Consider the following 25,313-nt stretch of genomic DNA (forward strand, 5'->3'; position numbering starts at 1 on the left):
TGATTTTTACTCTTACTACTTGATAATCAATTGGCCTCTGGATGTGGTCCACAAAATGTACCTGGCCTTTTTCACACAGCTGCTATTGGCTCTGTCCTTAATGGATTAAACCAAGTGGTGTTTGAAAGAAGTCATCTGGCGTTCAGGTTCTCCCCATTAATCCCCCCAAAATGCCATTTTGAGACAGATCGTAAATAGATCCACTCCAGACTTTATTGGGTTCCCATTTAGTCCAATGCGTAAAGCCTTAACCAAGTTTGGATAAAAAGTCTTTGGTTGGTGCGTAATCCTGTTTACAGACAGATGTACAAACAAACTAAGGCCTCCTCCTACTCCTTGCTAGAAGGTTAGTTCTTAAAATGCCAGAGAAGACTCGCTCCTGACAAATAGTTCAAGTTACAGGTTGGCAGCCGCTTGCAGTTTTGCTCTTTTTTAGTGGTCTAACTATTTGGGTTTACTTATCAGTCTATCCCTCCCCTGAGGATGATGAACGCGCAGCCTTTGATCTTTTTGCTGTCCGCTACATTTCACAGAAATAAATGTGACTCTGGGACACCATAAATCACTTTGCAAAACGTTACAAGTCCCCTCATGGGAACCACACTTCCAAGAGGCCGAGGGTGCTGAGGGGCATAGGGGGTGGTCTTTTCTTGTTTTTACAATACTGGAGTCTGAAATAGAGTTTATCCAATGTTTTTAGCAACGTGTCCAGTCTTGAGTTTATTTCAACGTCGACATTTTCACTGAGTGCTACTTCTTGGTTAAACAGCACAAACAGATGCAGGTGGTTGACATATTTGGCTAAAGCACGCTACTTGCATACTGATACCTCTGCCAAATTTGAGCATTTTCCCACCCCTCTGATCATTGGATGTTTCTAATAGCCTTCAGAAAATGGTCAGGACCAATAATAGGAAATATTTAAGGCTGAGTATACGTAGACTTTTCCTTCATTTTTAGCACATTAGCATCAGCGTAATCACATCGTATACATAGGTAGCATATTATTAGCACATCCTCTAGATTGCCTTATCAAATGCAAGAAACAAAATGTTACTTTTTTTTTTTACACCATATGTATAATTAGCATGTTAATTAGCTAATCGGGGGCCCTCCTATTGGATGACTAACAAATGTCATGCATATATTATATATTAAAAAAATATTATATATAATATAATATGACAAGAGAGAGAAAAGGGAAAAATCAAAGTCAGCATTACCGGCCCAATGCGGTCCTCCATGTCGCAACAATCAGATGTTTATCAGGCTGTCTTCTGCATATCTTGCGTGGGTGTGTCATGACCTCTGGAATTAGTTTGCGTGTGTGTGTGATGATGAATGAACATGAGTCTCTTTGCCTTCCTGTAAATCCAGCACGTGTGTATACATTGCCGTAGATTATATTTGTAAGCCTGCGCTGCTCTGTGTTTACGCTCACACGCACTTTATGCCTTTTCCTCTGTGTATGCACATCATGTGCGTGTGTGAGAAAGGCAGTGCGTGACTGTGTGTGTGCGAACACAATTTGCTTGTCTGTGGACTCCTCAGAGGTTCACAAGTCAGCAGGAGAGGCTCTGCGTCACCAACACAATCAGTAGAGAGTCTTTATATCAGGGCCAGAGTTTCCACCATTAACTCGTCTAAGTGTCTTGGGACAGGAACACACTGTGAAGCTGTAGTAATAGTCCAATTGCATACAAGACACACAAAAATTCAAATACCGCCGTCATACTTGCAATGCAATCGAAAATTATTTGAACTTACAAAATAGCACATAGTAACACTCATAATAATGATTTTTTTATGGAAGCATACCAATACCAGTTTTGAGCAATTGGTCAGATGTCAAGTTTCGTCATCGCCCTCTTTTTCTTTCTTTTTTTTTCTCAAGCAAATGGTGCTATTTTGGGCACCTCATGGGAGCGCTTGTGTGTCAAGGATGCGCCTATCTGCATTCATTGCGCAGATCCACAATGCAATTGTTTCCCCTCGTGTAAAATATGGTCCCCATGGAGGATGAAGTCCTAAGATCAGTGCACAATCTTGTAAATCTATTAAAAATTGCATACAATTGGCTTTATTTTTACATTTTATAAAATATTACAAACATAAATAGTACTATTTACTGTTTACAGTTTCTGTAATGATCCTCAAGTCATTTTACCGTGTTGAAATTGGGTAGATGAAGTAGGCGGTAGGACGGCTGGAAACAGATGAGGAACACATGTTGACTCACGGCCCAAGAAAAGAAAAACAAACTAAATATAATTAAGATCTTTATTCATGGAAAGTTTGAAAGAATAATACACACGGGCATTAACGACTTTCCATTCTGAAAAGTGCAGCTCCACCGGAGGATTTAGTAAGGACATTTTGCTAAGGACATTTTGCAAGAATGGTGAACATCATCATAAATCTTTTAAACTCATTTAATTTTTTTTTGTAATTTGTTACAGTGACTGTCTGTCTGTTTTCACCCAAGGGTGATGATGATGGGCTTGTACACTTCTCTGTAGGCATTCCGGAGCAGAACGTACGGGAAGCAGCGCTCCATCATGTCTTGGCTCAAGAACGCAGACTCCTCCACAATCTAAATAATACAGGAGATGCATCAAAAGTTTTAGGACATTAACTAGGATTAGCCAAATTCTCAACATGCTAGATTCCTCGATTCAGTCCTTTTTTAATTATTTTTTATTTTTTATATATATGTGATTAAAATAGCAAATCGTGGACGTACTTAGAATTATATGGTATCGACAGTCTGAACGTTTTCGCACTCTATCCATCCATCCATCCATCCATCCATCCAACCATCCAACCATCCATCCATCCATCCATCCATCCATCCATCCATTTTCTGAACCGCTTACAACCGGGGGTCACGAGAGTGCTGGAGCCTATCCCAGCCGTCATCGGGCAGTAGGCGGGGGACACCCTGAACCGGTTGCCAGCCAATCGCAGGGCACACAGAGACAAACAACCATTTGCACTCGCACTCACACCTAGGGACAATTTGGAGTCTTCAATCGGCCTACCGAGCATGTTTTTGGGATGTGGGAGGAAACAGGGAGTGCCCGGGGAGAACATGCAAACTCCACACAGGGAGAGCCGGAGGTGGAATCAAACCCGCACCCTCCTAACTGTGAGGAGGACGTGCTACCCAGTGCTCCACCGAGCTGCCCATTTTTGCACTCTAGCTAAATTAAATGAAAGAAACAAACTACCTAATCAGTAATGCCATGTAATTTAAAATTGTTGGATTAGAGTTATGGATTGTGAGTTTACCATGTGCAGCAGAAGGTAGATGGACTCTCTGTTTTTGCTCTCCACATTTTGTCCCATCTGAAGCAGGGCAGATGACGCTAGCTGTATGTGGACAGGAAAGAAATGTAAACAGTGAAGAACTAAAAGTTATTGGCTGCAAATGAGCAGCCGAAAAATGGCTGATATTTTCTCTCTTGTCCAAGTAAGATAGCATTTTACAGTGAATCAACGCACAAGCTCAGTTGATTTTTGAATAATCAATCAGCTGCAAAATAGTAGCATGTTAGTTTTCTTATCTGTTCTGACCCAATCATCTTAAAACAGATGAAATATTTGTGGCCTTGTCAAAGCAAGATTACTCCAGATTTCGATTCTCATTTGATTTTGATTGATCAGCCACAAAATGGCTGAGGTTTCTAAGGTTTTCGTTGATAGCCCCCACCTCACCCATCATCATTATACCGGTTGCAATTTTTGCAATTTCACAGATTTTCCATCTGGATAACTTGTGATTGGTTCCAAAAGCAACTTTGATTTCATATGGAAATAAAAAGACATGGAAAGGTTTTTAGGAGCACTGACCAGGAGAAACTCTTTAAGATGCTGCTCTATGTTCTTGTTCTGCACCGTCAACATGGCGGCCGCCACGTGGTTGATGGCCTGCGCCAAACAGTGGATGTTGTTGTTGTGGCCTGTTGGAAACAAGAATGCAATAAATAACACAACACAAAAAGGAGCATGTGACTGCAAAGTGCATGACGTACAGTAAGCGGAACTCAAAAGAGGATGTTTTGCAGCCCGCCAATTAGCATTAGTCTGTAAACCATCACTTAAGTTTAAGAGGAAGCATGCCGGCACATTTCCTGCCTGCTCGATGGCTTTTGGATCTCACCAATGGAAAGTGGAGGCAAAGTAAATAATGCGGCACACTTTGATAGCACCATAAACGCGGGTTCTGTGGCAGATCGTTTGGGGTCACAACACACCAGCATCAGTGACTGTATCGATGCACGTCAGTAAACACAAAAGTCTGGACGCAAAACATGTGTTGCTCGTTAGGCGCAGACATACTTGAGAATGGAAAGTATGACACGCATGCTGTTCTCAGGGTGAGGTGCCTTTGTTTACACTCGTACTCAAGGACACAATATTTGGTACACCCACGGCAGTGAGCCAGTGGAGCAAGTATCAAAATTGCATTAAGAAAAGTGAACTAAGACATTTTGAAAGGAAAAATGTATTCATCTTGAAGTGGAGGTTAATATTTTACAACAAAAATCCAGTGCAGCCCCACTACTCTAAACACGGTATTCTGATTAATATTCCATTTGTGGAAAATGAATTCGGTAGCAGAATTCACAAAGAATTTTTATCCATCACAGGGGGCGGCCATTTTGTTACTTGCATTTGACTGAAAATGACATCACAGTTGCGATGAGTACGGCTCACCTCTTTTCTGGATTGCATATTATTGAAATGAAACGTCGCTTTTTATGATGAATGCGCTTTTGATTCCTGGCTGAACTGTGATCCTGCAGGTGAACCTACTGAATGTTCCTGATGGTTGATGAATGTCGAGTTGAGGGTTGCGGAAACACTTGATCTTGTCAGAGTGTTGCCATTGAATATAACAAATGCGCACCTCCATGATCTTGGCTGTAGCAAGAGTTGGGGTCCAGGGCCAAGCTTGGCAGGGACACTGCAATGAAGACCAGCAGCAAGCACGACAGCTTGTACTCCTCTTCGATGGACATGTTATCTGTAGTTTTTTTATAAAAGATTCATGAGTGAAAACAGATTTGCGGCATCATTACTACTACTTTTTATGGTCACCTGTCTGCATGCTTCTGATAGCTGACACGAGCGCCGGGTCGACATCGCAGCTCATTCCTGCAGCGGAGGCCAATTCGAACACGCTAAGTGTCACCTGGAAATACATTAATAGTGATTGATATGGGTGCCTCGAGTAAATGGTCTTTCATTTGTTTAGTATTTTCATGAATATGATGTCATACTATCAGTAAACTACAAAAATTGTAATTTTACGCGGTTAAAGTGAGAGGTTTATTTTAAATATAGTTGGTATTTTTGGAGGGAGGGGAGAAAAAAGTTGCATGCAATTTTTGACATTTTTTTCATCTTGTGATTGGAACCCCTCAAAGTGAGACTACTCGTTTTTTGTTGTTGTACTAATGCAAACAAGTAGACGCAAATGAGTTTGATGAAAGCAAACTTAAGGGTGAAGGTTGGTATTGCCCTATTTGCACTGACATATGGTGTTTCCACTGATGTGGTCTCTCTCACGGCTGGAGGAGGGTGGTGGAACGTGGAGGGGTGGGGGTTTTGCTGACGTCTTTGGGGTTATCCTGGTCTGAGCTGTGGCACGGCTGTCATGCCTCACTCAGGGGCCAGACGTAAGCAAAAGGGGGGCCGTGGGCATTGGCGTGTCATGTTCACATAAGAGCTCCCCGCCGGGAGATAAAGAATTTAATTTGGCCGGTAACAGCGGGCACACATTTGTTGTTCCTTTTCCACAATGTCCACACTGTTGAGTCATTTGAACAAACACACCAAAAAAAGAAAATCGTCGTAGGCTCTCATGTAAAGACACAGCTACAAGTGTTGATACCTTGATGTCGGTGTCTGGAGAAACACAGTCCTTCAAGCATTCGATGGGCCCCATCAGGAAAGGGCAATGCTTCTGCATCACCTGTGATGAAGTGAAAATAGAAAAAAGTAAAATTAACCAAATAATATGCCTTTTAACATCTTGTAAAGCGTCACCTCTTTGAGACAGTCCTGCACCATGGCTTTGAAGGACAGGATCATTCCTATGATGGTCATCCTCTTCAGCAGGTTCTCACTACCTGGTGGGATTTGAACACACATAGGAAAACATCCTTGCTTCTTGTAATGGGAATGTACCATGTGAACCAGTAATAACGTCTTGGCAACAGTAGCATGTGACTTGTTGCCCAAGGTTCCTCCCAAGCTCATTTCCAAGTTAAAAGTTGTGTTTTTGAGCCAGTGTCACGGCAAGGTGTCCCAATACTTTTGCTCCACCAAATCGCTCACCTGTCAGCCTCCTCTTGAGATTGGCCATTTCCTCCGCCTTATCGGAGTTGTTCCTCATCTGCACCAGAACGTCCATGTTCTCCACCACCAGTTTCTAATTATCGTAGTAACGTGGATTGTCATATTATACAAATAGTTGTTATTGTTATTCAAATTTGGATGATTATTATGAGAGACAAATGATTGCAAATTATTTGCACCACTGTGGTTGTATAACTACTTTGCAGCAGTGGCAGAGCTAGAGGCCACTACCCCCCTTACCCTGAAATGTACTTGGACTCCCAAGGTAACAGGCCAGATTCTTTTGAGTATTTTCCAATATTTCAGGGAATTTTATTCTCTATATTAAAAAAAAAAAAAATGCTACCAGAAAGATCTTATTTGTCAAAATTCGGTAAATTTAATATTTGTTTTCACACGAGGTGAATAAATATGCCGTTTTTGGTGTCTCTTAAAAAGTGATGATTTTGAAGGTATGAGGACGGTGTTGGTGTTTCCAGTGTTATGAATTACTGCAATTCCATTTTGGTACCTTGAGCTCGCTGACCTGCGAGGTGACGTGCCACATGAGGTTGTCGCTCAGGAACTTTAGGCCGTATGTTCCCAGTAGCTCGGCCAGCGCTCGCAGCTCTGTTCACAACATCATCCTGATATCACATTCACATCACGACCCACCAATGACCCAAAAATGACTTTTTGTGTGTTTAACATTGGAGGAGGTGGTTCATGTGCCAATGACTCACTCAATGTAGGTACTGTAAGCATTTAAATATACACATCGTGAGGAGGAGTGTGCTCTATGTGTGTGCGTGTGTTCACATTTGTGCGAGTGGCTTGGATGAGTTCTGCAAAAATGGAGTGGGAGAACATATAACCATTATGGAGTTAGTAGGTGGTTACTTAGTGGGTGAACAGTTCTTAATCTTTAAAACTGACTTTTTAATAATCCCCAGTAAATCACGATTCCCCTCACCATTCTCTCTATTACATAATTATGTCGGTGTTAAAGGTTTCTGATAAATAAATTTAAATGAGATTATAGTGTATGGAAGGCTATTTAAGATTTAAGTTATAATACACACTTTTTTACACTATGTTTGTATTTTGAATGTGTTAATTAGGATATGTAGTATAAAGTATCTGTGTGCATTTTATTATTTTTTTATTTCATTGTGCCATTTGTCATACATGATGATAGATTTGCACATTGCAAGGCTAACCTGATATGTCCGTGAACTCGTCTGCTCGGAAGGCGGAATCGTTGTCAGATATTTGATTGACAAAGCATTGCCTGGTCGGACAGTGTACAATCAGTGAGTTGCTGGCCAGGCGTAGCAGACTTTCCAGGTACCTGCAACATGAAGAACCATCTGGGAGAATGACTTCCATTTTATAAAGTCTTGAGAAAAAAAGGTTGAAGAGGCTGTGCTTGATTGGTCACGTTTGGACGTACCAGTTGGTATAGAGGTTGGTGAGCGTGGGCTTCCCTCGGGAGTCGAGAGGCTGCGTCTGCTGCAGCAGGACGTTCTTCAGCAGCCGCGCCACGTCCACGTTGATGTAATTGGGGAGGGTCTGGAGGCTGCTGGCGTACGCCGTCACTCCCGCCAGAAGCTCCGTGGGTCGGGCGATCCTCTGGGTGCTCTGGTTGTAATTGGCCATTCGTACAATTATCCTGGAAAATACATTCAATGCATGTCACTGACCTCTTGTTGAGGTCACTTATTTGACCTAAGAAATTAATTATTAAAAAAAGGTTAATTCTCTTTCTAGATTTTTTTTTTGATTTTTGTTTGCTTGTTTTAAGCAAATTGATTATTTGCATTTTATTCAGATAAAAATCTAATTAGTATTATTTTTTCGCCCCTGGTAAAATTATTCCAACAACTAATTCCTCAACATATTTTTACTTTGTTCTTGCTAGATTTTGCTCCCATCTTTATTCTCATAGTACAGTTACTTTTTTCTCTTTACTCTCTTATGACTTTCTCTTCTTGCCCGGGCTAGATTGTTTGTTTTTTTTACAGTGAGAGTTGTGTTACTCGAGGATGCTAATTTTAGGGTGACGGGGGAGATAATCATCTGCTCAAAGGAGGGAGATTAAGCAGAGAGCACGTGCACATGAAAAACCTTATGTTGCCCGGGTGCCAGGCCCTAATCTAAATAACATTTAGCAGTGAAATGACGCAGAGCAAAGCAGTGACTTGACTGATTCCCTCCAAGTGGTTGCAGAGAGATACTTAAACAGGACATATAAAATCCCATTCAAATTCGCTAAGGGGCACTTAAGGCAAACTTTCAGTGCCCCTCCGCTTTCCCAGTTGTCCTACTCTGAGAAGCGTGCCTCCAGATGTGAAGAGAGGAACTCGGTGGGAACGACGACATGCTCGTGCACCGTCATGTTGCTGCAGAGGCTGTAGGTGGAGCAAATCTCGCTTAGCATCAAATGCATTTTGTCCATGCTAGGGGAGACGAAAAGAGAGGATGCAAGTGTTAAGGGATAATGTGGTAGAACAACTTTGGGAAGGAAATGTCATAAAATGGAGCTGGTCAAGAAAATATCTGACTTGGTTGTTATGGTGCGGTCCTTTCTTAGGCTTTCAGCTCCTGGTTTTTCTTTCTGGACTTCTCTTTTCTTGGGCGTGGCTTTCTTTTGCTGCCTGTAGCGAGCTGCGCTGATGGCTTCACAACTGTGTTTGGGTTGCAACTAGAGGGTGTGGGGTTCACATTTATTATTTGTATTAAGTAAAGCAGCAATCTGTGCTGGACTTTGACCTGTTCATTGAGGTTGTACTGCTCGGCACATATCTCCAGTATGGTATTGCTGGTCTGCTTGGCGACCTGCTCCAAGAAGGTCACACACAAGCGGATACTCCTTTTCTCTATCGCCTCCTCCTGGGCAAACAAAAAAAAAGAGCATAGTTGCAATATTCTTTTTCCAGTAAGACCGGAAAAAAATATATATATATATTATGATAATTAATTAACACTGACCTCTTCAGGGCACAGAGGATGACCAGCCCAGTGAAAATTGGAGCAGACATTTGGGAAGGCCATGAGGTATGGCTTCATCGTCATCTCTTCGCTGCTCTGGCAAAACATCTTCTCAAACAGTCGCGGGTAGAAACTATTCAACAAAGCAATGCTCAAAGTCAGCGTAGAAAAACAAACAAGTGATTAAAAAAGACGAGCGCTGACCAGAGAATTGAGACGTCCGACGTTTCCTGCAGGAGTTCTTCTGTTGCGTCCACCATTTTGGTGTGAAACTGGATCATGTTCATCACCTTGGCCAAGTCTGGGTAGTCTTTGATCAGCAGAGGGGCCTTGTTCACACTGGTGTAGGCCTACCACACAAGACATTGAATATTTTATTTCCAAAATGATAAGTAAATATTTTCAGTAATTCCGTAAACCAGTCAATAAAATATGTTCCCTACTGCGTGTTCCCTTAGGGAAACATTATACGTATGTGCGCATACCTGCAATCTCAGCCAGTCCAATCTGACAGCCCTGAAGTCAAACTCCTCTTTATTCTCCACTGCAAACACACAAATGGAAAGCGTCAAAGGGAAGTGCAGCCTTCCAACCTCTGCCAAATGCAACGGCAAAAGGAATTACATTAAGTTATTCAGCACAGTGTTTCCCTTGAAACATCTTCAAGGCACATATTTCCAATTGGAAAAAAAAAACTAAAAATAAAGATGTCATGAAAAGTAGCAATGGTTAGATAATGATGTTAGCTCCATTCACTCACAAATGCTCCAATTATTATTAATAAGAATAATGATAATAATATTGCCAATATTTCTATTGCGTAATCCTTGTCATGACAATCATTGGTGTTTGAATGGTGATATTGCGCCACCTTGTGTTTGTTTCTTCAAATCCTATTAGTCTGCAGATGTTTTGCCTAGAATTTAAAACACCATAAAAAATTGTCATTCGATCTAAAACATTGGCTGTAATTACCTTGTTTCACTGAGAGTACAGAAAGAGTTGAAACAAAAGAACTCAACAGAACAGATTCCTCTTCTGGACACACGTGCATGTTCTGTGGAGGACATGGACGGACGTTAGGGACGGTTGCAGCCGAAGTGCTGAGGAGACTTGCATGTTTGTTTACTTGTATTGTGTCATTTAGAACCAAGGCGTCAAACTGAGCCAGGTACTGGATGTGGTAACGCTGCACAACATAGTGGTACTTTCTTATAAGGCCTTTCAGTTTCTCCATGTGGAAGAGCAACTCTGCCATCTGACTTGAAAGACATAGCATAGCTTTTCATTTGAAACATCTCTCCAACTCAAATCCTCATGAAATGATTTGGGAGCAGCTACCTACTTGTCAATATAGTCCTCGGGTGTTTTTATTTTGGGCATGTTTTCAGAGTGTCGCACGAGCCATTGGACCTCATCACGGGAGAAGGACAGGGCCAGGAAGACAAACAGAGCCTTCAGGGGGACAAAATATTAGGATATCTTATTGGTTTCTGAAATCTCCATCTGATTGAAATTCCTTGAAAAATCTAACTTTTAACTTTATTCAGAAACTGTTATCAGATTCTGATATATTTTGGAATGATTGCTCCAAAAACTTAGCTTTTATTCAGTTGTGTCTTACCTTCGGTCCCAGCAGTCCTGGTTCATCCTCCAAAACTGTTACCAACTCCTTCAAGGCTCCTCGGAGAAAGTGTCTTCTCTCACGATGCAGAGCCCCACTGTCAGTAACACTTTTAAGGTCACCATCCATTTTTTTTTTTTCCATGACTGACCCAAAACATCAAGCGTTCTACCTGTTGGCTAAGGCGTGATCACGGCACTCCTTGATGTCTGCAACGCGCTTGCCATATCTGATCAAGATGACAATCATATGATAGAGCCCTGCAGGATTCACTATACAGTAGTCCTTACTTCAAATTATCTTTTCCTATAGAAATTAATACAAATGACATTAATCCGTTCCAACTTCCTAACAAAACGACATATGTAACGTTTTAATAAGAATATAAGCGTTCTCTTGCGCCTTCACATTTGAGGACTACATCCACTGAAGCAGTAGAGTACAGATTAATTCATTTTATCCGCAGCGAGTATAGAAGAAGAAGGTTGTTATATATGCGCCCAAGGGGAGCTTCCATACCCTTTGATGCTGTCAAAGAGGTCCTCGGAGACTTTATGTATATTGAGCAGCTCATCTCTGGTGATGGTGACGTACAGGCCGCTCCGCAGAGCCATTTTCCATAGCTCCTGGGAGGACTGGTTGCTGTTCAGGCTGCTGTGGCACAACAGGAAGCCAACTGGGTGACAAAAAGTGGAGCGTTTAAATCAATATCACTGTCTTTTCTTATGTACCAAGAAAATGACGTTAATTTGGGTGGGATGAGCACTTACTGATGATCCAGCGCTCCATTACTTCCAAAGATAGATATTCACATGCCATCTGTAAGAGGGAGGCGCATCAGGCTTAATAAATTCCAACAATGACAGATTTTGACAGGCTTCTGTGCAATGTAGCGTGCATACAAAAGCAGGTTATCCAGCCTACTTGCTATTCAATTCACGCTGGGGTAGTTAGACCCCAAAAGTGACTTTTGCACACATTCTCTTCGACAGATATTGTGTTTTGTTGTGGTATTTTTTTTCGAAGGATAAAGAGCTGCCCGGAGCTCCATGCAGACAAGTAGTTATTATGTGAGAGAGCAGCAAAAATATCACCTGAAAACGACAGTAGCAGAAAAACAAGATTTAATGATGTGTAAAGGACGAGACTTGCCCAGAGCCATAGATGGAAGCCAAGTAGACAATTCAAGCCTGACTGACAGTAGAGAGAAGTGCATGTGTAAGGCGTATAACTGGGAAAACTGTTTGTACTCACTTAAGGTTACTGTGAATTTTTCATTTTTGAAAAAAGAAAAAAAAAGATATCAGCAGCCCTCCCCTAAGCAAATGTTATTTTCTATGCTAACTATTTGTATGCATGATCCTTCCTTCCTTCCTTCCTTCCTTCCTTCCTTCCTTCCTTCCTTCCTTCCTTCCTTCCTTCCTTCCTTCCTTCCTTCCTTCCTTCCTTCCTTCCTTCCTTCCTTCCTTCCTTCCTTCCTTCCTTCCTTCCTTCCTTCCTTCCTTCCTTCCTTCCTTCCTTCCTTCCTTCCTTCCTTCCTTCCTTCCTTCCTTCCTTCCTTCCTTCCTTCCTTCCTTCCTTCCTTCCTTCCTTCCTTCCTTCCTTCCTTCCTTCCTTCCTTCCTTCCTTCCTTCCTTCCTTCCTCCCTCCCTCCCTCCCTCCCTCCCTCCCTTCCTTCCTTCCTTCCTTCCTTCCTTCCTTCCTTCCTTCCTTCCTTCCTTCCTCCCTCCCTCCCTCCCTCCCTCCCTTCCTTCCTTCCTTCCTTCCTTCCTTCCTTCCTTCCTTCCTTCCTTCCTTCCTTCCTTCCTTCCTTCCTTCCTTCCTTCCTTCCTTCCTTCCTTCCTTCCTCCCTCCCTCCCTCCCTCCCTCCCTCCCTCCCTCCCTCCCTTCCTTCCTTCCTTCCTTCCTTCCTTCCTTCCTTCCTTCCTTCCTTCCTTCCTTCCTTCCTTCCTTCCTTCCTTCCTTCCTTCCCTCCCTCCCTCCCTCCCTTCCTTCCTTCCTTCCTTCCTTCCTTCCTTCCTTCCTTCCTTTCATCAATTCTCGGTGACAGACTTACAGTGTCACAGCAGGCCGGGTCCAACATGGTGGCCGGAGCATTGAGCAGGCTCAGCAGCTGGGCGCTCCGCCACTTTTCCACTGGCAGGTTCCTCCGCGGGTAGATCATCCTCAGAGACAGTAGAGCAGTTGTCACAGACTAGAGACACAGATGAGACAAATGACCAACTTCTAAAAAATTATACAATCAAAAATAATGACTGAAACCTTAGTATGAGGGCCAAACTCTTCAGTGAGCTTCTTCCAGGGATGCTCGTACTCCACAAACATTTGGCTGAGCCGTGGGTATGAGGGGTCACTGTGGGATGCAATGAGACATGTGAGAAGAAGCCATTTTAGAATGAAGATAAAGTCAGATTGTCTCACCTACTCCCTTTGCTCATCTCGTGAGCGCAGTTGAACATACCCACAAAAGCCTTCTTCTCGTCGACGCGTGCAAGTGTGATGATAACCGAAGTGTACGTGATGATCAGATCCAGGTAGCTCTTGGTAAAGTCAAAATTTATGGCCTGGAAATTTCAACCAATTTGTCAGTATTCTTCCCATTTCCTCAATTGTGGCCAATTATTGTACTCACAATGTCGAAGAAGCACTGGCTGGCATCGATGGTGTTCAGTAACTCGTAGACGTGGTCCTGATTCAGACAAATATTAGGGAAGAATTTGATTAAAACCAAACACGGAGGCCTCTAGTTACCAACAAAGCAATAACACACGCATCAGTTGCCACTGACTTCCTACGTCTTAGCCACACAGATGATTTCATCACCCAGAAAGCAATTGCATGAATCCATCACCAGGATCGAGTTATCAGAAATGCCTCGACCTCCATCATGCAAATTGTTGCAAAGTACACCTGAGTAAATCCCAAGCAAATTTAGAAATTATTTTTTTTCTGTCACACTAAACCACTCTATATGCAAATTATTCTCCTATAAACATTATATAGGAGGAAACTGAGAGATGGTAATAAAAACATATTGGCGTAAGGCATTTAAAATAAATCTTATTGGTTAAAATTGGAGAATTCATTTGCAATTACCCTGAACTCTATGACATCCAGAAAAGAGTCGTAGTAACTTGATGTGGCTTCCATCACTTCAGACTTTTGTCGCTGGATGCTGGTCAGACTTTGCTATGATGAGAAAATTATATTTTCTTATGCGCATCATAATGTGGTAGTGTCACAATTCGAAAAGACAACAGTGGACTACTCACAACGGTTCCCCGAAAGTCAATGTTAGGGAATTTCTTGGAGATATATTTAATAGCCGGCTCCATGGTCTTGTCTGTAAGGATGGATGGCCGCAGCTTGACATCTGCACAGATCTGCACCACAGATGAAAAATAATATTATATATAATAATATTAAATAAAGACATAAAAACAATTAATAATATATACATAATAATAGCGTTTTAATGACGTTGAATTCATCCCAGTAGTGTTTGTTAACCACCACTAGGTGACAATATTGCCCCACAAAACAACTACCTGTTCCCTCGCATGTCTTCAAGCTTCCTAAAAAGGGTAATAGGAGGGTTCACATGTAAAAGTGGAAGCTGAATATGATGAATATGAATCATTTCCTCAAAACACATAAAATTTGCATGAATATTCAATGTCATTACTGGGCAGTGGTTAGAACCTCTGGCCTACTGTTCTATCTGACCTCGACCCCAGCTCGCCTGTCAATGGTTGCTTGCATATTTGTACTCCGCAATTAACTGGCAACCAGTCCAGGGCGCATCCCTCAACTCAGACTAAAATGCAAAATGGATGGATCTCATTTCTGCAATATTTCGACAGTTTTAGACAAACTAAACCTGGCGATAAGACTGACAGCTCAGAGCACTTCCTGTTTGCACTTCCTCTTTGGTTGAGAGCAGTGGGAAAGACAGGAAGTACGCTCAAGACAAGAAGCATCACAAAATGGTTTATTGTATGTTTAGGTAGAAATTCAACACATTTTAAATTTGACTTGATTCTGCATGTTGGTGATCCGTTGTGCAAATGTAAACTTATATTGTGTCTTTTTAGGTGACATCATACATTGATTATTTAATGTGCATCACTGTATAGATTGTGAATTTTCCTTACTATTTCTTGTCTTTGGTTTCGACTCTTTTAGTTGTGTGCTCACCTTCTTGATGTAGTTCATGCGTATCAGCACCCCGTTCCCCCTCTCATTCAGGATGGTGAGCTTTTCTGCTAGTTTCTGATGGTTCTCCATAATCCTCCCCAGCTTCACCGTTAACTCCGCTCGAGCCTTTGCCTCCGGTACGCAGGCCCTCGGAAACAAGCGAGCGCACCCGAGGCGTCAGGGTCACATGGGTCTTGCGGTTGTGGGTGGAGTTTGGACTTGTTGGCGTGAGTTTGTTGCAATCATCCATGTGATGAAAGTCCACAGAAATATTACAGGGTTTTTTTTCTGATGGCATAATACAATGATAAAACTAGATTAGTCAACAAAAACCCCCCACAAAAATTCTTCTTATTACTAATATTATTATTATTGTTATTGTTATCATAATAATAATATTATTCATAATCATTTTAAAAATAATTTTTCTTCAGAAAAATCAATAAATCCATCAAAATAAAGTATTTCTTTAAAAAAAAAAATCTACCACAAGGTGGGGTAACATACCAAACTTGAGTCGACTCAAGCAACCGCTAGAGGAACAGTTAGAGTAAGTCTTAAGTGAATGACACAAATGATTTTTTTATTTTTTTGATAAACCAGTCTTATAGTATTGCCTCACCATCGAGTAAGATGTCTCACTAAATAGGGTAAGATGTCACACTGGATTTTGCAATTAATAAAATGACTTATTTTTATGACCTCATAATTGTGCATGGTCGTGTGGCGTTAATTCCTCGTTAGGCTATTTACATTTAAAAAAAAAAAACCCATCTGTTAAGATGTTAGAAACAGTGTCAGAGCTTAACCAAATCCTGTCAGGTGCAAATTTCCTCTAAGAATGGGGCGCGCCATATGGTTCAGTCCTGGTCAACATCTATTTTTACCACATTGGGTTAATTACTGTGACTTCAGTCTCTTGTCACATAAACAAGAAAAATACAAAGCTAACTTGACATCCGAGTGTCACTTTCCACTTTTCCCGCCAGGACCTCTGTGAGCTTTAGAACAGATTGAGAGAAATGCAAATGGAAGAATGGAAAACAGATCACAGGGGTTCGTCGTTGTCTTCATGAGAGTTAACTGCAAAAAACTAATAATATTGTTGATTATTTCCCTATTGGCAGGAACTCCAAAATGTTGAGAAGACATGGAATGAGGTGGAATGAGCACGAGCAGGGAAAAGAGTGTCGGTAAGAAGCTCCTCAGATGACCTCATTGTTGTGGAGACGGTCAGAAAAAGTCTTAATCACCAACCATAAATTGGAATAAATAGATGGATAAATAGATCAAAACGTCAACATTGAAAGAGTTGGGCTTAGATTTTGGGGAAGCGGGAGTGATATTATCATTTATTATTTTAAAAGACATGGACAGGAAATTTGATAACTACATTCTTAAAAATAATTCCAGAGTCAATTTTACCGAGTTTTAATTTGTGATATTTTACTCCGCATTTTCTTGGCAACATAAAGCATATAAACTCCTGAGCATCAACATTGACGTAAAGATAAACAAATATTTATCTGGCCACATGAACATGACTAGATAAAAAGGCCTGATTTATAAAATGTGACAATTCATTGCATTTTGAGAAAAGCAAAATTTCAATGGCAGTGCTGCAGTAAGAGGAGGAGGCAGCGGCCTAATGCTAATGACAGAGGAAGCATTTGGCAAATGCTTCCAGACTCGGCTGCCGTCCACATGTCTGAAGCGTGACGGCAAAGCACATGAGCAGGTCCAATAAATGCAATATAAGCTGACTGGAGACCCGCGCAGACATTTCAGACTTATCAGCATATCCGTTTTAGACATTGGACACTTTGATATTGCAATAAATATTATGTAAATGACATACTACATTCTACAAAATGGATTACCTAATTAGCAGAAAATGACAATCATAAAAGGTTATGTGTAATCTGTCAGAGTTGTACACCCAATTGGCGTACGAGTATAACAATGCTAGTTGGCTAGCAGCTACTAGCTTAACTGCTATCTAAAGGGATACTTTACTGATTTTGCCATTTTCAGCGGTAAAAGATTATTTTGTCTATAATGAATTTGATAACTTAATTGTTTTTTCATGTACAATAAACTCCTTTAAAAACCCTTTTATGGACATCACGTGCTCAGGTGTCAGGTAAAAGAAAAACAATCTTAGCTCAAGTGACACGAGCTTAGCTATGATTGGTTATATTAGAAAATGTACAAAAATTAGGCCCAAGGGCAAAGACAACCTACACTGCTAGCCCATGTAATTACGAAATTAAACGGTTAAATAAAAGCGCGACTTGAAAGAGATTCTTAAACGGCAAGTCGGAACACGTTTGACATAAAAACGAGACGACGGAGAGGAAAATTCACAAACGAGTGCAATGAAGAAGACGAGTTACACGTCAGTTGACAGGTCGCGACAGCACTTACATTAAATCTGAACACCTATGGTGCTTCGTGGAATTCATTTTATGTTAGGAAACCTGCAAGATGAGATATTTACAAGACAGAAGCTAATCTTTTCACAAGACTCTCCATTACTGACAAGTGCATGAATAATTGCCTAAGTATCAGGTTCTGTATGTTGTATTTGTAACGATAAGTATTTTAAGTATTCAGTCCTTTATCTAGATTAGTACTTTCACTGTTTCTCATAGTTTTTCTGCAGACAAGAGCAGTATTCAAAATGGCTTTGTGATGTGTGTTTACAGTCATTAACAAAATTTCACAATCGTACTTCTAATAATTTAATGATGTTAATCCAGAGAGTCTCAAACCATTTATAATAATAATAATAATAATAAATTATAGTTATAACGCACTTTATATTCTGAGGAATCTCAAAGTGCTACATGGCAGATAAAAAAAACAAGAAAACAAAACAAGGACTCTGTTTACGGAAATGTTAAGGTAAAGAGGTGAGTTTTAAGTCCAGTTTTGAAAGAGTCAGTGGATTGGGGTGCTCTTAGGTGGTCGGGGAGGGAGTTCCACAGTGTAGGGGCTGTATGGCAGAAGGCCCGGTCGCCCATGGTGCGCAGCTTGGTTCTCGGAACGTGGAGAAGGTGTGAATTGGATGAGCGGAGGCTTCGGGTGGCAGGTTTTGGGGCAAGGACTTCTTTGAGGTATGGGGGAGCATGTCCGAGGATACAATGGTGAGTGAGGAGGGCGATCTTGTAATCAATTCGGAATTTGATGGGGAGCCAGTGCAGAGAACGGAGGATGGGTGTGATGTGATCGCTTTTCCGCACCCTCATCAGGATCCTAGCAGCGCTGTTTTGAATGTACTGAAGCCATTTGTATTTGCAATCTTAAAATCACAACATATCGGCATTGCAGCTAGTTAGTCAAGCCACATACAATAATTGACATAACCAGATTAAATTCTAAAATTTGAATGCACTGTATTCGGTTCAACATTAACCTACACGAACGGAAAAGTAATATCGCAATTACAGTAAATATTTGTAAATATCACTTTGCCATAAGTATCAAACAATGAAATGAAAAAAAAACGGTATAAATATTGGTAACTCATTGTGCTGCATGATGACGCATACTTTTGCCGTTGTGCCAACTGCAGTTCCATTGGCAGCCTATCCCATGTCGGGACCGTCGTAAACCGACAGCCGCCTATTTGCCTTTTTTTTTTTTTTGTGGCCAGTACATCATTTGTAAGAACACATTGGTCCCTGTGTCAATACAGTGAAATTCACAGCCTTTTAAATCCCATTACCTGGCATGGCTTCACACGGCAGACAGAGCTCCAGAGGTGAACCTGGAGGTCAGGAGGAGGGGGGCGGGGCGGGAATGGGGAGCCACGGTGGGGCCTTTTTGAGGGATTCAGTCAGACAGTAATCCTCCGACCCGGCGGCAACTTCAGCCTTGCCAACTGTGTGTTACAAACTTTGTCTAGAGGGAAACGTGACCTGTAAAGTCTGGTCAATGGAGGAAGTTCAGGCGGCGAAATAACGGCGGGTGTCAAGTGAAGCTGATGGCTGGAACATATTGATGTAATAAGCTGTGAACTGCGCAGGTTTACTCAGTGGCTGCTTCCTCACAGATGGCCAAGCCATCAACCCACTCACTTGCAGATTTTTTTTTTTCTCCAAAATACATTTCATGCATTTTTATTTCCAGTTCCAAGGTAAAATAAAAAATAAAATAAATACATAAACAGTATTTCCAACTTACCGACTTTGTGGATAATTTTATCTTTTCCAACAAGTACTAGAAATACATTCCAAACCCAAACTACAAGTTTTCACCATCATTAAAGGCCGGAAGAATTTTTTTATTTTGTTTTTTGCAACTGAAATAGTGTGCCAAGAGATCATTAGCTAATTTAATAGCTACTGATGCAGATCTGCTTACCTTTTGGTGTCTACATTCTAGTGTTTAATTTGACAAGTCCAGCGATGGATGTTGGCCTTGGCTGAGAAAATCATTATTGCACAACACTTCCAAGTTTCTTTTGCTGCTAAGGGCCGTTTCACTCAATCAGCTGACATCCGGCGAGGGAATCGAGGCGGGAGGAGCTCAGGATTGGAGGAATGTCACGATGTCGAGGACGGTGGGAAAAGGAGGGGAAACTAGGTGAGGAGGGAGCAGTCAATGCGAGGAGGTGAGGGGAGTGGGAAAGACATTCTTTCACTGACGTGAGGTTTCCGTCCTGGCGAAACGCTTTGAGAACGTGGAATGTCGCAAATGACTGACACAACATTGCCTAGAATGCAATGTCGATATTTATGTTCGCTTTTGACTCGTATTTTACAACGCCTGTCATGTCCCCCCGCCCATTTCATTCCCCCCAAAAAATTGAGTGTTCTTCCGCCTGCCAAGCGCATCTCGTCACGAGAGTAGAATTATGGAATGCCAGAGGGAACAAACTCTCCAGCTTCTCCAGAGAGACTTCCTGCAGATTTAACGTACGCTAGCTGACAGATGACGGGAAAAGATGGCACTTTGATTGTTTCTTCACATTCTTTGCCGTCTAGCATTTTAATAATTTGTTCAGTTTGAATGTCTGTGTTTAGTTTTGACTGAATTCATACATTTTAATTTCCTAAAGCTCCCTGCCTGTAGGTGGCACACTTTTCCTGGAATCCGCCACAGCTGAGGCTAGCCGGGTCCTGACCCAAAGTCAGCTGTCTATGAGGCTATTGTATCACTGAGGTAAAGATAGCATCACCTCAGCAGCCGACAAAGTGCCCAGTGTTCATGTGCAACCGAACCTGAAAAGGAGCTGCCCCCCCTCGACTCTCGTCATACCCCATTCCACCTCTTCCGCCCCTTACGTGCAATTTCTAGCCTAATCACACTAAACCGCTCACATCCACATGCTTTTAGAGTTGGCTTTGTTGTATTAAGTAAGCATTGTGCTTTTGTGGCAATAGGGTTACAGTTGACATACCAGCGAATGAGCCCAAGATAAAAAAAAAAAGTGTGGATTTGACTCATCGCACAAGTCGAGCAACTGATGAGGTGGCTGAGGGAGGAAGATGATTACAGACAAGATCATTTTGTCTATCAAACTGACAGATGTATTCGACAGCCTTCAGCGGCTTAGTGAATGGAGCACGAGATAGTTATCTATATCAATCAAGTATGTTTACTATAAAGTACCTCAAAATGACGGGAAAGTCAATTTCCTATCAATCTCGATTGGAATCTGAAATAAGATTTATTTTAAAATTCAGTACCCTCTGACTCTGTTCATGTCAAATCACTTGATTTGGGTCTCATAAGTTAAAAAAAAAAAAAGAAACACACACAATCTAGCAAAATTTTGTAAAACACAAAAGATTTTGTGGAGTTTCTTTGGAAATGGGAAAAGAAGAAAACGCAAGACTGATAAAAGGAGCATAAGCAGACAATGTCCGATCTCAAGACCAATTTTCAAGGTTCTTTCTTGGTCTCATCAGAATCAAAGTAATTTTTACTTGTCTCGGTCTTGGAGTCTTTGGACTTTTTTGAAAAAGACCGATCAAGACGTTACACTTAATACTGTGGTCGGCAACTATACCAGGACACACGACTTTCTCTTTTCAGGTCACTTGATTTCCATATCCAAATCACAACTTATCAGTGAAAATATCAACACTCAAGTCTTTCAAGTTCCTCCAGCGCTGTCGGTAGCGCCCCAGGATCGACAGACAAGAATATCCTCCCTTCACAGAACAGGATGTCCTGTCTATGACAAGTGCCCTCAGACGACTCTGACCCTCAAACAAAATAAAGTCTTTCCAAAACGCAGTGTGAGGCAATCAAAAGCTCAGTCACTGGCCACCCAAAATAGTTTACCCATTCTAATCCCCGCGACATCCTGATATCATCTGAGAAGCAGAGTTGAGTCCAAACTAAACACATTTTCCCTAAACATCTAAAGATGAGGCCAGATAGTGCTTTAATGAAAAGCATGCAGATACTAAACAAAATCCAATCAGCCTGCTTATCAGCCCGATTCTTGCACGTCTCTATTGTTCTTTATTATGATGTGTCACGTACAGTGTTTAAAGCATAGCTGTCAGACCCAAGACCTGGGGCCAGATACGGCCCACCACATCATTTTACGTGGCCCCCGAAGACAAATTGTGCATCAACTTTGTGTCAATACTAAAATTACAAATTATCTTTACTTATAAAGAAATACAGATATTGCTAGACATTTTTGTTACAACAGTTTTACTCTCCAGTTTCAAACCTACTTATTGATCAGTTTGATCAACGATGACTACGATGCGGCCCGCGACAAATATACGTTTGACACCAGTTTGATCCAGAGCCGGTCCCCTAGGCCTCCAAGGCCACATGAACCCTCCCATCTATAGAGGAACCTTTTCTGCAGTCCCCAATGCAGATGTTTGGGTTTCTTTCAGGTCGACGCAGATCTAAATGTGGCTCACAGCGAGCAGATCCTAAAGCTCCCCCTGTGTGTTGTCTTTGCAGGTTTGCCCCTCACTCTGTTTTAACGCTGGGGGAGAAACGTTTTCCATGACCGGGGAAGGAATATGAATGGTAGCTTTGTTGGTTGGTCTCCATGTTAGTTTTTGCCTGGACTTCAAGTACTGGACCACCAACCACAGTTTACTCCAAAAACCATCTATACCAGCCTTCTTGCTCTCTTACTACAAACAATATATTTTTTTTTCTTCTTTGAACATTGGTAATCTATTTTATGTATTGTCGTCACAGGAAGTAAGTAGCGGGATCTTTGATCCGACTGAGATCATCTGAGAACACAAATAGGACCCAGGGGCTGAACAAAGGTTGCTCAGTCCTTCAAGCCTGACCATGCTTATTTAGTGAGGAGAAGGAAAGCATCTGTTTTTTCATCTGCCACATACCAACTTCAGCACATTCTTTACTCACACAGACTGATTTTATTTGACTGATGCCGAGATTCAACACAACTCCTTTAAAAATGCAAAGTGGCACAAATGATTGAATGGTAGCAACAAAAATTAAACAACCACATCACCTAAGTAGCCGAGGAACATCAATGGTCAGAAAGGTCACTGGGACCCATCCCTGTTTGTGGGAAGGCCGCAGTATCCAGGGATATTTCTTGGACAGGCACGACCGATTTGATGAGAGGTTACAAGGAGACAAACAGAGTCCAGGGTCAGTTTGTTTGGGATACTTGAGAGGCGATAGCGATTCACAAAGCCCTTCTAATAGGATCCAGCTGACCGCTAATATAGCTACAGCCAAGCTGGGGCTATTTGCTTTTGTTGTGGACCTTCAGAGGGGGGCTTCTGTTTATTGTGCTTGATTCTCGCAAGCCTCTCAAAAGGAGGCAAGAGAAATGTATACTGTGTTGAGTTTTCTCAAGAGGGAGATATTTGCTGATAGTCCATAAAGGGAAATCCTCCTGATCGGTCGGATGTTGCTCAAATATTTCTCTACTACTGTTGACTGATGGAAACAAATATGACAAGATTTTGTAGACTGACTGGTATTGTAATAAAGGTTCCGAAAGATGCAATTATGGTGAAATTATCACAAATTTTGAGACCCCCACCCATCTGTCTGAGTTGTAGGTCATGTCTACTGTCCAACTCTTCTATTGCGTGTCCAAAGTCAACGCTGAGATCAAGATGGACTAAGTTATGATGGAGAAGCAGCCATTCCATGAGAATTTGTTTCCTCTCTAAAGATTGAAGGTTTTTATCTTGCCTCAAATAGAAACAACGGTGTTTTGCTTTGTCTGAGCTTCTGATGCCTTGGTCGAGAATGCCAGCGTTCACTGCCAAAGCAGCAACGTGAGAGCTTTGAGGCATTCCCTATCCCATATCTTCACATACCTTACTGAACCACCTGGTTTCACTATTTGAGAAAAAGTAGGCATTTCATACAGTCTAGGAAACCGCTAATACCGTACCGCTAATTCTAGCGGATAGCACAGTTGGATAAATCGAGACCGTACGATTATCTCTGCAACACCAGAAAAGCATTTTTTCCCCATCTTACAATCAATCGTAGTCGCTAGTGGAATGTCCAAGGTTTACTTCCACATACAGTACTTGACTGAAATATTATGTTTGTTGAGAATAGATTCACGCTGTCTGTTTCATAAATCATCTTGTTATTAATGCATCTGTTTTTCAATTGTCATTGAAGACCAAGCTTTGATACCTAATGAGACACAGTTAGCTTTATATAGACACAATTAGCTTTGCGAATGTATTTTTATCAAATTAAATTTCTGCACTGAACTTGGATGCATAAAGTTGTTGGAAGTGGGAGGCATTTTCATTATCAATCATCTGCATCCCTCACTCTGATCTGAAGCAAAACGTCAACTCAAACAACGCCATGTGACCATGTGAAAACAAACAGTTACTTTGACGTGACTCTTTCAAAATGCTTGGAAATGAATAAATGAAACACAATACGAAAAATCAACTGGGCGGCATTTGACGTCACTGTCAGGTGCAAAACAACATCTCATATTTAAGGTTGGCGAACAAACTCGAAAATACTTTCCAAATGAAAAGGCAGCTGTGTTGGCTGAAAATAAATGACATTTCATGTGGTGCTCAAATTAGTCCCCTCTAATCACCGACTGCTTTATGCCTTTTAGGACACTTGGAAAAGCGTTTTGTTTGTAGTCCATTATTTCACAATAAGCCCATTATAAAAATATGATAATGCCAGCCTCTACACCCTCCGATTTACTTGGCAAGATTGTTTCATTCCTGATTCATTTTGTTTAATGGTGCACCATAATCAGCTTAGAGGATTGCTGCTCTTTTGCTGACAAAGCCGATGTGCATTTCTACCACAAGGGGGCTTCTTCTCGATTCTTTGACTGTACGAGTGAATAGGGGCTCTGTTTACAAATGCCCAAGCATCATCCACCACCCTGCACATACAGTCTCTTTAGGTGTCCATGAATTGAGCTCTCTCACTTGTACACACACAGGAGAAATTATTCACCAAAATATAATTTTCACTATTTCCAGTCTCCACAGTCAAAGCTTCATATTCACAAACACATACGAACTACTCCAACCACAAGATAAATATAAATATACAACATGCCAGGAGGTTTGGTTTTCTTTTCAACTATTTTAGCGCAATCTTTGCCGTACTGTATGTGCAGCATATTAATGCGACTTGAACACTGCCCTTTTTGTCCCGACATGCAGGTAGTGTTCTAAATTGGCCCATTGACCTGTTTTCTGCTGTTCAAAATCCTTCTCGAGTGTTGGGGCCGGATTACTAATCTGACGTTCTCTTAAATCAACTGGGATGTGGATGGGAAAAAAAAATCCATTGATTTACAAGGAAATGTATCATTCATGCTTACTAGAGTCACCTACAGTGTAATTTTGTTGTAACAACCATGGGAAACCACTTTGCTGTCCCTTTTGTGTTGAGTAATGTCCTATATGAACTAGAAAGTATTACAAAACTAATTTCCGATAGAAGTCACAAAGTATAAATCTCAAAGTGCGTTTGCTGGTCAGTCCCAGTCTCCTTTAAGACCCCAGGAGCCTGCTCAGTGTAGTCAGTAAACAAATCTGCCATCGCCTCTACCTCCTCCCTGCTTTTACAATCACTGTTTTTAAGGTTACTTTTCTGCCTTTTGTGCCTCTTTCTTGCCTCTTACCTTCTTTTGATACCCACACCGTTAATGTTGGCTGTGGTTGCCAAG

At 41.5% G+C, this 25,313-nt stretch overlaps 1 protein-coding gene across 1 annotated transcript; it reads right to left on the reverse strand.

Moving 5' to 3' along the window:
- Nucleotides 1–2,266: 2,266 nt before the first annotated feature.
- nckap1l (NCK associated protein 1 like) lies at nt 2,267–15,337 on the reverse strand. Its single transcript, XM_061291669.1, has 31 exons — nt 15,158–15,337; nt 14,233–14,343; nt 14,057–14,149; nt 13,593–13,649; nt 13,382–13,524; nt 13,223–13,313; nt 13,017–13,154; nt 11,731–11,779; nt 11,480–11,636; nt 11,133–11,189; nt 10,961–11,057; nt 10,682–10,791; nt 10,466–10,598; nt 10,312–10,393; nt 9,822–9,880; nt 9,541–9,686; nt 9,337–9,469; nt 9,118–9,237; nt 8,910–9,049; nt 8,673–8,804; nt 7,799–8,017; nt 7,566–7,696; nt 6,878–6,975; nt 6,346–6,439; nt 6,055–6,137; nt 5,900–5,980; nt 5,104–5,197; nt 4,913–5,029; nt 3,853–3,962; nt 3,292–3,372; nt 2,267–2,593 (listed from the first exon to the last, which is right to left on the reverse strand). Exons 1-31 carry the CDS (start codon nt 15,245–15,247, stop codon nt 2,477–2,479), a joined length of 3,363 nt encoding a protein of 1,120 aa, XP_061147653.1. The 5' UTR covers nt 15,248–15,337; the 3' UTR covers nt 2,267–2,476.
- Between the last annotated feature and the right edge of the window lie 9,976 nt (nt 15,338–25,313).

This window comes from Syngnathus typhle, linkage group LG11, assembly GCF_033458585.1.
Source record: "Syngnathus typhle isolate RoL2023-S1 ecotype Sweden linkage group LG11, RoL_Styp_1.0, whole genome shotgun sequence".
In the NCBI taxonomy this organism is placed as follows: Eukaryota; Metazoa; Chordata; class Actinopteri; order Syngnathiformes; family Syngnathidae; genus Syngnathus; species Syngnathus typhle.